The sequence below is a fragment of the Dermacentor albipictus genome, chromosome 4, assembly GCF_038994185.2.
Source record: "Dermacentor albipictus isolate Rhodes 1998 colony chromosome 4, USDA_Dalb.pri_finalv2, whole genome shotgun sequence".
Classification (NCBI taxonomy): domain Eukaryota; kingdom Metazoa; phylum Arthropoda; class Arachnida; order Ixodida; family Ixodidae; genus Dermacentor; species Dermacentor albipictus.
Window position 1 is genome coordinate 58,694,789 of NC_091824.1, and position 13,251 is coordinate 58,708,039.

The following is a 13,251-nucleotide window of genomic DNA, read 5'->3' on the forward strand; positions in this document are numbered from 1 at the left end:
GGCAAACAAGTCAGTACTGGCGTAATTTATGATGTTGACGAGAGGATTGTCGACTCCGATCTGTCGATCTTAATCAAGCCGGCTACCGAAAACACCATCATCACAAACGCGTTTCGCCTCGGCACGTCACGGTGTGTTAAGATCGTATTTAAGGGCGAATCCCTCCCATCGCATGTGAAAGTGGGCCACTTTCGACACGCAGTTCGCCCGTTTATACCAAAACCGCTGCAGTGTTGGAAATGCATGAAGTTTGGGCATGTGAGTAGTGTGTGCAAGAACACTACCGTCTGTTCTCGCTGCACTGGGCCACACACCACTAACACGTGCGAGGCCAATGTGCTGAAGTGCACAAACTGTAGCGGCCCTCATGATGCATCCTCGAAGGAATGCCCTTTGATACGAAAGGAAATGGCAATATTGAGAAAAATGGTTAGAGACCACTCGTCTCACCGAGAAGCAGCAGCATCTATTAAGCGACGACGATCACGTCGCCGACGTCGATCAAGAACCTCCAAAGCCTCTGCAGAACGCCAGCCACGTACATTGCCACCCGCTCTTCCGCCCCGGCCAAACGCAGTCAGCTCAAAGGACACAGGTGCATCGAACAGCATGGCTGCTGACGCTTGGCCTGCACTCCCGCGGCTAGATCCCCCTACTGAGCGAAACCAGAGCTCTACAGCAAAGGATACCTCATCTGTTCCTGATAAATTGTCAGACCAGGATCAACAAGTCGTTGTCATGATAAGCTCTCTGATGAGTGCTATTCGTGTTCTTCTGGACAAGCTACAGACACCAACAGCTCGAAGTGCGTTGCAAGTGCTGGATGCCATCAATCCGGTTCTTGAGAGCCTTCAGAAGTCCAGTGCTTGAGGGTTTCTACAGCAGAACCATGGCTCATCGACAACAACAGCGATTGTTCCGGGATGATGTCAGAAGTGCCTCCATATTCCAATGGAATGCGAGAGGCCTGAGGTCACGTATTTCGGAGTTGCGGCAGTTCGTGTTTGACAACCACTTTCCTATACTGGTTATCTGCGAACCGAACTTATCAGCCTCCATAAGACTATCAGGATATGAACCTTTTGTTTCAACCACGTGTGTCCGTAGTAGTAAGGTTTTGGTTTACATCCGCAAAGACCTTACGTATTTTTCCCAACCCGTAGCGCCACACGACGGTAACCAATACGTCTGTGTTACTGTGAAAAAGAAGAGGCTGTCTTTTACTCTTATTGGCGTCTACCTATCTCCAACCAGTCAGTTTAATAGCAAAAGACTAGAAGATATTATGACTGCTACTCCCGGTCCTTGGATAATAACAGGGGATTTCAACGCTCACCACTATATATGGGGAAGCTCCAGGATAAACTCGAGGGGCCGGTCACTAATATCATTTGCATCAGGCCACAACCTATGTCTTCTAAACGATGGAAGCCCGACATTTCTGCGAGGAACATCGTACAGCAGCTGCCTTGACTTGACTTTTGTGTCACGTTGCCTGACTTCGAGCGTGCAGTGGTTCACCGATATTGAAACCCATGGAAGTGATCACATTCCGACCTATGTGAGAATCGATGGACTAAACGCCGCATTACCGGTTGTATCTCGCCACATCAACTGGTCAGTCTTTCAAGCTCGTGTAGAAGACACATGCAAGAAACGTATCGCACGCAAATTAGAAGATATAATTGCTGACGCAATGCAAGATTGCACGCGTTGCTTCACACATTCATCAAAGCGTACAGAGAATGACATTGAGTTGGAAAGGCTTCGTGCACTTCGTCGCCGAGCTGAAAGGAGGTACAGGCGCACGAAGTCAATTCTTGACCTCAGAGAAGCTCGGCGTATGCAAAAGAAGATAAAGCGGCGAATGGATATGCTAGCGGACCAAAGATGGAAATGCTTTTGCGAGTCACTGGACCCCCGCAAGCCGTTATCCCGTGTGTGGCGTACCCTACGGGGCCTTAGCTCAAGCCCCCAGCAACGACACCCTTTCAACGCCCTTGCTCTCTATGAAAACCGCCGTGAGGTAGAAATTGCGGAGGAATTTTGTGCGAAAGTCGCCGACGGCACAGTTTTAGCCTTTGACATGCCTTCAGGTGACATCCCCGGTCCACGAGATACAAGTATGGACGCTCCATTCTCTATGGAAGAGTTAGAAGCTGCTATGGCGCTCTGCAGGAGTTCATCTTCACCAGGGCCCGATGGGATAACATATAGTGCTTTGCGCCAGCTAGGTCAAGAAGCACGAAGACAACTCCTCAGCCTTTTTAACAGCTCATGGCGAGATGGTGTCGTCCCACAGGAATGGAAACGAAGCCGCCTGGTACCTCTACTAAAAACAGGAAAGTCACCGCTCGAACTGGCATCTTATCGGCCGATAGCACTTGCCAGCTGCGTCGGGAAACTCATGGAACGTATGATCCTCATGCGTCTCGAATGGTACCTTGAATACAACAAAATTTACCCTGACTCAACGGCGGGATTTCGACGAGGCCGTTCATCGATTGACAGTGTCATCGATCTGGTATCTTCTGTAGAACAACAAAAATCTCGGAAGCGATTATCAGCCGCACTCTTTCTTGACGTGAAAGGCGCTTACGACAATGTTTCCCATCAAACCATTCTAGACGCACTTCTGACAGTTGAACTAGGAGGGCGAGTATATCGATGGATCAGAAACTACTTGACACAAAGGTCCTTGTTCGTGCGTACGGAAGATGGTCCGACTACCGACCACTACACATGCCGAGGCGTTCCCCAAGGCGGTGTTCTAAGCCCTGTTCTTTTCAACCTCGCGCTTCTTGGGCTGGCTGAATCCCTCCCGGAAACAGTGAGTGTTTCAATATACGCCGACGACATCTGTATCTGGACATCAGCGGTCACTCGTCTGCAGGTTCGCGCAAGGCTACAGCAAGCAGCAACACAGGCATCTGACTATCTTCAGACACAAGGCCTTACCATCTCAACAGAAAAATGTGCGTTAGTCGCTTTTACGCGAAAAGCGATGTCTGGCTATCCAGTATACATCAATGGCCAGCCTATCTGCTACAAGAAAAATCATCGGTTTTTGGGTGTCATTGTTGACCGGGACCTCTCTTGGAGCCCTCAGGTTGCCCACTTGAAGAAGAGGCTCACATCTATAGTTCACATCTTCAAGTTCATCGCCGGCAAAACATGGGGATCGTCAATAGGCTCCATGCTACAGTTATATCGAGCACTTTTTATCGGATTTCTACGCTATAGTTCTCCCGTGCTTGCTAAAATATGCAAGTCAAATCTTCGAGAACTTCAGAGCGTGCAAGCACAGGCACTACGTGTTTGCCTAGGCCTTCCGCGGAGCGCCTCAACAGCAGGAACCATTATAATGGCTCAAGACCATCCTATCACGACTTACATCAGCACCGACTCGCTCAGGCCCCATGTTCGTCATATTTCACGGATTCAATCAAGCTTTCTTGCCTGTCTGCCAGAACGACGACCACAGGCATCGTTCTCCAACGAGGTCAGCAAGTATCGTGCCTCCCTACCATCGGGGTTTACACCATCAGCACGTTCAACCTCAGCTTTGTGGTGTTTAAAACAACCTCAAGTGCGGCTTACGGTTCCAGGAATAAGAAAGAAGACCGACCTACCTACCTTGGCCTTGAAGCAAGCAGCTCTGGATTGTTTGCACACTTCCTACTTTGACCGAGTCCACATATATACGGATGGCTCTTCCACCCAGACCAGCTCCACCGGGGCAGTGGTTATACCATCACGATCACAAATCTTCCGATACAAGATTTCTCACTTGACAACATCGACCGGTTCGGAGCTTGTTGCCCTCCGAGGTGCCGTTGATTACGTTAACAACCAACCGGCTAATCGGTGGGCAATATTCTGTGATTCAAAGGCGGCCTTACAATGTCTTCTGTCATCTCTTCGTCGCGGGTCCTGTGAACAACTCGTATCGGAGATACGAGAAATTCACCATCACATGATTGCGAAAGGGCACGACGTCGTGTTTCAGTGGCTGCCTGGCCATTGCGGTATCTCCGGCAACGACCTCGCTGACGACGCTGCTAAGAAAGCACACGAAGGAGCAACCCTTGTTTCTATACCTTTATCGCGTACTGACGCAGCCCAACACTTAGGCAAGCTAGCGCACCGTATGACATTGGAGAAGTGGCACACACCTGATTTCACTCACCATCGATTGCATTCCCTCGATCCATCTATGCAACTGCGGCTGTTACCAGGGCTTCCGCGTAATGAGGAAACAATGCTGTGCCGCTTACGCTTGGGCGTCGCATTCACGAATGCATATACGTTTTTGATTGGAATGGCTGATAGCGCCGAGTGCAATGCCTGCGGTGTCGAAGAAACTATAGACCATCTACTGTGCTACTGCCCATCATTTGAAAATGAAAGACAAGATCTCTGCACAGCTCTCAACCAGTTAGACAGAAAACCGTTCACATTGAACAAGATCTTGGGACCATGGCCTCGTATATCGCAGCTACAAAAGGCCACAAAAGCGCTGCTGCGATATTTGAAAGATACAGGATTGAGTCAGCGTCTGTAATCCGGACTGAGTGACTGAACGATATCCCTGGTGGACTTTCTCTTCTTTCTTTAATCTTTCCGTCCCCGTTTCCCTTTCCCCAGTGTAGGGTAGCCAACCGGGCTCAGTCCTGGTTAACCTCCCTACCTTTCATTTATCATTTTCTCTCTCTCTCTGTCCTTGAAACGCCCTAGATAAATTGTAGTAGCTCGTGGTCGATTAGGTGGCGTTATAGAATTTGCGTTGTTTTTATATTAGGAAGTTACGCTTCTCCAATTGAAATTACGCCTTCCTTAGCGTGAGAGGAGTTTTGTTGAGCCGAGATAGAGAGAAAGCAAGGAGAAGAAAGGCAGAGAGGTCAACCAGACAAGCGTCCGGTTTGCTACCCAGCACTGGTGGGGAAAGGGGGATACCTAAAACGAAACACAGGTGTCCATGCTCTAGCTTTTTGCACCAGACCACCTGGACTCTGTAATATAGAGCAGCTGCAAATTTCAGATAGAAAGTTTCCATAAGGTGTCGTGCCCCGAAATGGCCCGTGTGCGAGAAGGCACTTTGAAATCCGTGAATTCAGAGGACTTGGTATTAGTAATGGGTTGCTTAAATAAATAAATAAATAAATAAATAAATAAATACAGGAAAACGAAGGGACGGAAATTGCTGCTGATCGCACTGTAGCACAGTCTCCTGGCACCTCAATGGTGGTTGGCAGTGGAGGGATGGAAGCTGGTGAGTAAAGGGTAGGGAAAGAGGATAGCGGAGAGGATGGATTAAGAAAATTAACTATTTATGTATCACGAACATGGAAACTTATATTGAGCAACAGGGGTTGAACGAGAGATGTCGCTGGAACCGTTGTTTGGACAAAAGGACTTGAGCTTATGACGGCGCTGACGAAGACAAGTTCCTTTGTCGAAACGCTGGCGCCAGCGGCATACCTCGTTTGACTTCTATTCATCCTTTGAAATATGTGGTGTCATGATGATTTACGGCCGTTGAGGGATTTGGGGGCAAAACAAACAAAAATTTAGTTTTTTGTTTTTATTTGCGTCCGTAAAATGTGTGTGGAGTATGTGCATGCTCAATAATTTACTTTTATCAACGAAATTAATGAAAATGGTGGTTAAAAGGACAGCGCTACCACTTTAAATCAATTCAGTGTTGCTCTTTAGTGTCCCTTTAGGCTGTTCATAAACTTTTGAGACAGCATGTTGTCAAAAAGTGGCGAAGCCAACTTGCAGCGACTAATAAAGCGGCGGAAAACTTGTCCACGAAACAGATTTATTGCGAATTGCTACAGGGGGGAGAAGGAGTATACGTACTAAAAGCTAAATTATGGCTTTAAAAGATGGGTCTACTTCGATAGCATGATTGAAACGGGGTGTGTTGTGCCAGTACCTGTTTGCCTAGATAGCGGTACCTGTAATTGTCATGTTTCTACATCAAATCACGTGGCTCTTGCTTTGGAGCACCTAGTCTTGATTTGAACTCTCCACCGGTGCATAGTTGATTGGTAATGCTCTTGAAGAATACATCGCTGCTGTGTGCGCGCAACCATTTAATGCGTGTCAATAGGGATGGTTAGTCACTTTGTTATACCTTTCAACTTTCACGTTTGTACCTGTATACCGCATGTGCAAATGCTAGCGTCACTTAGGCTAAATGTTTCATGTACATGATCTCAGTGATTTTTTTTACTTCTTGCAGGTTACGTCGTCGGCAGCGGCTGTTCGAGCGTGTGACCGAATGATTTTGCAGCGGAGACAGTTATCAAGACTCTTGGGCGCTCTTGCAAGCCTCGGGTTGTTACATCGCATCGGCTCGGAACAGCTGTAGCGGTTCTACACATCAATGTCATCGCTGGTTTACCTGATTCTGGGACGTATTGCCAAGGTAGGTCTTCTTCGCTCTCGTAGCACAGTACTGTTATTCAGGCTACTGCTGCTACATGCATTTTTGCTGCTATTACGTGCTTTTCTCTCAAGTATGAGGGATGGCTGCTGTAAAGTAAGCATTACATTGGTGATCATGAACCCCCTGCCGTATACGATTATGCCGTAAACTTTAATGCCGAGACAAGCACTTTTTCATCGTTTGCGAACGCATGTTAAAGGCATGCGATAATCCAGTGCCCGTTGCCACGGAGCACAGTGAACACGTTTTGAAAAGTTTTAATTGTGCCCACGAAGAAGAGACATTGCTTTTTGAGTAATAGTCAGATTTAGTAACAACTTTTTATGTCTAATATATTCCTTAAAGTCGTGGCATACATAGCTGGCAGGTGACACTGCAGTTCAAGCGCTAACATGGCGTAACACTTGAATTTATTTCTATGAGGAGTTGGCCGAAGACCCTATGGTCAGAGATTTGCTTGAGAGCCTAAATTTTTGGGTTCTCGTAATGGAAAAGTTGACGGTTTCATATGATAGTGTTAGTTTGTTTCATATGTTAATAAAAGCAATTACTCCCCCACCTAATGTTTTTGCCGAAGGAAAAGGCTGCCAGTCTCATGCTTCAGGGAAATCTGGACAATGAAGACCGGTCTTTGAAAACCTCTATCTCGTAAACGAAAACAGGAAAAGAAAAACAATTACTGCTTCAAAGGTGCCGAGCTCATCCATTACTGCACATGCCGAACAATTATTGCTACGGAACACTTACCGTACATTGCCTCAAAACATTCACCCTGTAAAGTTTTCGTCTGAGAGAGGTTCAAGGCCCGTATATATTCACAAACTCCACTTGATGTTCGTGCAATCGCTAAACAGCCCAGAAAGTATCAGCATTCTCATGGTGTTCTTTCTTCAAACTGAAGTTTCTATAATAGCTACCTTATGGCCATTTAAAACAAAGCTTTTCTGCTATTGCTGTACCTTTATTTCATTTGGATCTGAAAAAGCTAGCGAATACTAGAACTGACATACACACTCACCCCCTCCCACACATATGCACTCACGCAGTACTTGCTGGGCTGCTATAATAGGAGGATTGCTTTTGTCCGATGCTATGCGATGCAACATATGCTATGCGATGCAAGCGTCTAATTAAACATCTTAACAGCTTTCCTGGGCCTCTATTAATAAAGGTTTGCGTATTATGGAATTGACATTTCATATGTGCAGGATTCCATTACTAGCTATCATGAAAAATTATACGATATGTGTCCTTGCTGGAGCCCATGCATTTTTTCCCCCTTGATCAAGCATTCAGTAACGTATATAGGAGCCCATTATGATCGCATTTTGCTGTGGCGGAGAACTACTGCTACATGCTGTTAGAGCTCTGAAGTAAAGTTATCAACTGTTATCTCTTATAGCAGCATCAATGATGCTAGCAGAAACAGTTATCCGACAACAAATTTATTTGCAAAAGTTCCAGATGAGCACACCTAAATGGATGTGATATTTCTCAACTTGAAGGACGTAGGTACTTAATAACGTTCACCAGTAAAAACTACGATAAAACCAAAAAAAGAAACTTCTATCACGAGCACCTCTTAATGTTTATGGTCCAAGGTTGCCCAAAAATTGAACATAAAAGATTTTGTCGTGGTCTTTTCTGTTAAACTACACTGATATCATAGCGGCTGCATTAGATGTATAATTTACACCTTCGCAGAAGAGCCAGCAATATTTCGCAATGATTGCATGTGCTAGTAAGCCTTGAAAGACAAATCAGGATTTCAATATTGTGCTCAATTAAGCCAGTCATTCTGCTATGGTTGTCAAGACATGAAAATATATAACATGTCACCACCAGCAACAGCAGAGCCAGAAGAAGCAACAGAAATAAATCCACACTGGGCAAAAGCCTCTTCCAGTGCTCCTTAAATACACTTCGGGCCAAATTCACTGAGCATTTTGTTCGTTAAGTGCTCTTTGCCATTGACAGGCACCCTGCGCTAATAATATAACCAGCACAAGGATTGGCTACAGTATCCTGTTATGAACAAATCTAGCATTAGAGCTTTTTTTGTAAATATGAGGCCTAGTCTGAATTGACAATGCTTACCATGCAAACTTCATAATCTCATTCGTTCGTCTAATTCTCTGCCCAACCCGACTGTACCTCCGTTCCCATTGTGTCTATTTTGGTGCTCTGTTTGTATCCTATTACGCTTTCCTAAACTATATACCACTATCATATTGCATATTTGTACTAATGATGTTACACCTGTTATTGATTTTCATCACTCGTTGTAAACTCAATTTCTCAGGCTTTGACGAAAGCACCTCCAAAGTGATTTATCATCTGTATAGTCTCCGTTTCTTGGATAGTGGTAATATGCTGTTTGTGACTTCAGAGTAATTGCCGAGTACCTCCAAGCTATTCTCCTTGCAGATTTCTCTTTGTACACCATGATTAACTTGCCTAGATAAATATAACACTTCCAGAGATTGAGTGCCATTGTAAACCCTTGCTGCCCGTTTCATCTTAATATAAAATGCAAATCTTCAAGCATGACATGGGATATTGCTGGTCCAAGTACTTGGCGATTCATAGTTTATCAACAAAAAGTCTAATCAGCTGGACAATGTCTTATTTATTTGCAGATTGCCAAAATATCTTCTTGAGCCATGCACCATATCTTTATTAATCTAGCCCTTCAATAAACACTAACACTTCTAACATATTCGACGTTGAAGAATAACGTACAGTGGAGGTATTGAAGACATCTTTGAAAGCATTTGATTTTTTTGCTCAATTTTTGAAGGAACCTTGTATTTTTGCTGTTCATTCAGCTGTGTTCTGACATGCTCCTGTGAGCAGTACAAAAAGGAACTTCGGAATTTGTGTCCATAATACACGACAACTAAACAACTGCGCCTCAACAAATCTGTTCCACGTGACTGAAGATTTCATTTGAGAGTTTCTTGGAACTACTTTTTTTTGTTAGGTTCCAATGCATACATAATAGGCAAGCATTGCTTCAGAACAAGCTTGGTGCTCCCTCTTGTACACACTATTGCACTTACATCTCCTTCCTCCATGCGTTGTTTCCACAGTCCCTGCATGACAGCTGTAGTCTCCACAGAACCGGATGTATTTTCACAACCTGCAAAGGATAAACATTGTGCTTATATATTATTTACATGTTTCTCGACTGTTTTAATAACGAATGTGCTCTATTTTTAACACTTCTTGAAAACGGGCCTGTACTTATTGTTGTTGGAGCTGTAGTGTTTTATTGCCCATGTTCGAGATAATTTTAGTAAACTTTTGCATAATATATACAGCAAGCTAATAGAGTTATAGTCTTAATCCGGTGACAATCTCATTGCTTGATATTATTATCGTAACACTCTCCCTTTTTTCGTCTTACCAATGCTGAACGAGATGAAGCGTCTATGTGCAAATTGTTGAAACATCTTTTTTCTGCAATGCCTGCATTGTTGTTCTCACAGATATGCTGTATTATTCATTCTCAACTGCAGTTTTTCTTTCGAGCAATGCTTGTAAGGCTTTTCTTGCTTCACCTTTTGTATTCTGTGGCCTCCAGTTCTTGATCATAATTGTTTACAAAAGCTGTTTTTTTAGCTATCGTCGCCAAGAACATATTTTAGTCATTTCTGCTACAGCAATGGTATTATCCAGAATGGTGATGAGCTTACTCACTTATATCTGCTTTCTAATACTTATAGTTTATGCCAATTTCAAGTTTATGCTCAAAGCTTTTTCTGTGCTGCATTTTTCCTGATCATTTTCCATGTTATACTTTTGGATGTCAATGATCTTACACATATCAATCAATTTCAACAATCCTGCCACTTCTACCCCATCTCTGGCAATCCCAGGTTTTGTTGTTTTGGCATTTCTTGTGGGGTGTGTCACTGCTTCAGATGCATTTGCCACCTTCCTCTTTCGTTACCTTAGACACAACTCAACTGCAGCCAATAGACATCTTGATTAGGTTCGTATTCATTATATTCTTGAGTAATTGTGTGAATTCACACTCTTTTCATTTGATTGCAGTCATATTTTCTACTACTTGGCAAGTTTTTCTGCTGCCCATTCTATATCAAGGATAACCTTGGAGCTCACTCACACATGGCCGGTACAACTCATCTCTGTGCCTTTCATTGTGCTGGAATCAGCAGACCCCTTTTTTCTCATTCCTCGTTTCAGTTTTTTTTTTTCCAGCATTCTATCTCCACTTTTCGTTCCTGTTTATGTGGAAGAAAATATTCAAGGATCTAAAGTTACTTCTTTTAGCAAATGTAAGACATCAGTAGTTCCCATCTGCTCTGCCTAAACACACAGCAACACAAATTACTACTCTCATATTGTCCATCTGTCTTTTATTGCCTTTCGCGTCGAAGTACCGTACCATATTATACTGGGCACTGCTGCGAAGACTTGAACCAATATTTAAAACTCATCTGTGCCAGATAGCCTAATTCCAATCCTTCAGTTGGATTGCTCAGATAGGTGGCTATTCTATGCACGAAAAACCGAAATGCATAATTGACTATTTAACAAACATTCACAAATTAAATTTAAACTAATTACCATATGGCATATATTGCAATTAATAAATTTGTAGCCAGGGTGTTCGTAAGGCGGATTCACTTGGAAAGAATTGTCAGGATGACACAAGTTTCTAGATATTAGTTCCCAGACTTAGCGAAGAAATACATCGGTGGACCAATTACTTTCGCGCTTCAATACTATAAACAGTGCTTTGTTAGAGAAGTAAGCGGAACGACAGTGCATTTTTACAGGAAGTTTGATGACGCATACCTCGAAAATGGTCTCATCCACAAAATTAAATTCAAGTGCATATGCCTTGCAGTCTCACCAGCTGCAATTCGTTAATTGCACTGCGTGCTATAAGGTGATTGATTAAGAACTTACATGCTTATTTGTCTAATTAGTGAATTACGCATTTAGATTTATCGAGCATGTCCACCTCTTCGTGTGGACCAGCTCAAGGACTAGAATTGTAGTACCTGCCACTGGTGATTTTTAATAATTACTTTGCAGAACCACCCGGTGTAGTACATTTAACTTCCACCGCTTACTTGCAATACTCCCGGTTTGTATCATCGTGGACAAATGTAGCGCGAAGAAATGACAGTAGAACACTCAGGGAACAACCTCACAATGCAAATTGTGTGGTCTCCACACATGGTATATAGCCTCACACTAAGTATACAACCTAAAATCATGCTGACATACACGGATTCACGCAGGCGGAAATGGAAGACGCGCTCTAGTTAGCCCTAACTTGGAAGTTCTTCAACAATCCACGGTTTTACGACTACGCTACACCAGAATGGCTGCTACTGCAATATGTTTTCATCAAAGCCTCTGTAACAGACGTGACCATTAGTCAACGCCGTTGCTCACACATATATTGCTTCCATATGTTCCTGATTTCGATAGCGTCTCGATTCATGGCTTATAGTCTCCGTCATGAAATTGTCGGCTGTCTTCCGTTGATATAATTTCAACCTTGAACGTAGCCAGCTAAAATTTTCAAACAAGGTTTCTGGGGCAGAGATTCTCAGCATTGCATGATTCGATGTGACTGTTACAGCCGCTTTGGTCGGCCTCTTTGCAGCTACTACGACGCTTCGGTATTTTCCAAAACGCGGAAGAGCAAAACGCATATAGCAAATTGAACTCTGACACTAAGTGGTGTATATTTTTTCTCTTATAGTATGCATATGAACACCGCAGTAAATATAGAACATACATGTGTTATCTTCCACAGCATAGCTTACGACTATCTTAAGAGCGTTGCCAAGCGTGCGCTTTGCCTCCGTATAGCGTTCTCTTCAATGCCACAGGAAGTGGTCCACGAGTATAGTTTCAAGTGGCGCATCCAATTGCCTCGTCACAAGTGCGTTTGTGTCTAGCATGCCACTGTAGGGGGGCTAACGGCTGCAGCAGAGTGCCTGGCCAAAAAGGAAGAATGACAAGAGCGCATGCCTAGAACGTTCCCGGCACAGAATCTGAGCTGACGCGTATACGTTAGCCATTCTTACCTCATAGGGACCTTTAAATAAATGCGACCCCTGTCGCCTCTCTGTCCACCTCCGTACTACCGACATTCCATCACTTAAAGGGAACTGCCATGGTGAATTCAAGTAAACCATGCCTCCAAGAAACAATGCCGCGATAAACTATGCACACAAAAATTTTGCACCCTTAAGGGTGTAAACAGTTTGTCACCGTACTACCACTCTTACGGTTCCATGAAGATTCGCAACATAAGGGTACTTGACGAGCAATTATGAACGGGTGCGTATAGTTTAAGACGCTAGGGTGTTCCGTGCACACCCCAAACATAAGGTGTTGCACGCTACACCCTTATGACTGGGTGTACCACAACACCCACCAAAAAAAAGCAGCCAAGGGCGTTTGAGCCGCGGTCTCCTCTAGGGCAGTTGGTGCACGTATTCGCATTCTAGACACATGTGTACCGCACAGCCGATATGCAGCAGATATATATTCCATATCAAGAAAGCACTCATGTCGAAATTGCTGTGTTGTATACATGTATACATGCATGCATGTGAACGCAGCATTTCGGGCATCCGTGCATCCTCATATTATATATATATATATATATATATATATATATATATATATATATATATATATATATATATATATATATATATACATTTAGAAACGAAAGTGCACACTTACGAAAATTGCATCTTTAATGTTTGTAAGTGTGCACCTTCGTTTCTAAATCT

General features: G+C 43.8%; 1 protein-coding gene and 1 long non-coding RNA gene across 5 annotated transcripts in view; one reads left to right on the plus strand and one right to left on the minus strand.

The window, feature by feature from the left end:
• LOC139059110 (uncharacterized) overlaps positions 1-13,251 on the minus strand; it is a 201,710-nt gene that overhangs the window by 83,411 nt on the left and 105,048 nt on the right. For 3 of the 4 annotated variants that reach the window (XM_070537016.1, XM_070537015.1, XM_070537017.1), the window contains exons 5-6: positions 10,590-10,707; positions 9,520-9,599 (exon numbers count right to left, since the gene is read on the minus strand). In XM_070537016.1, coding sequence (XP_070393117.1) covers positions 9,520-9,599; positions 10,590-10,593 — 84 coding nt within the window. In that variant the 5' untranslated portion in view covers positions 10,594-10,707. The remainder of the gene's footprint in view (positions 1-9,519; positions 9,600-10,589; positions 10,708-13,251) is intronic. The other variant, XM_070537014.1, reaches the window with a different exon arrangement.
• LOC139059111 (uncharacterized) overlaps positions 1-13,251 on the plus strand; it is a 135,084-nt gene that overhangs the window by 36,122 nt on the left and 85,711 nt on the right. The window contains exon 3 of the long non-coding RNA XR_011513924.1: positions 6,251-6,436. This is a non-coding gene — a long non-coding RNA (uncharacterized lncRNA). The remainder of the gene's footprint in view (positions 1-6,250; positions 6,437-13,251) is intronic.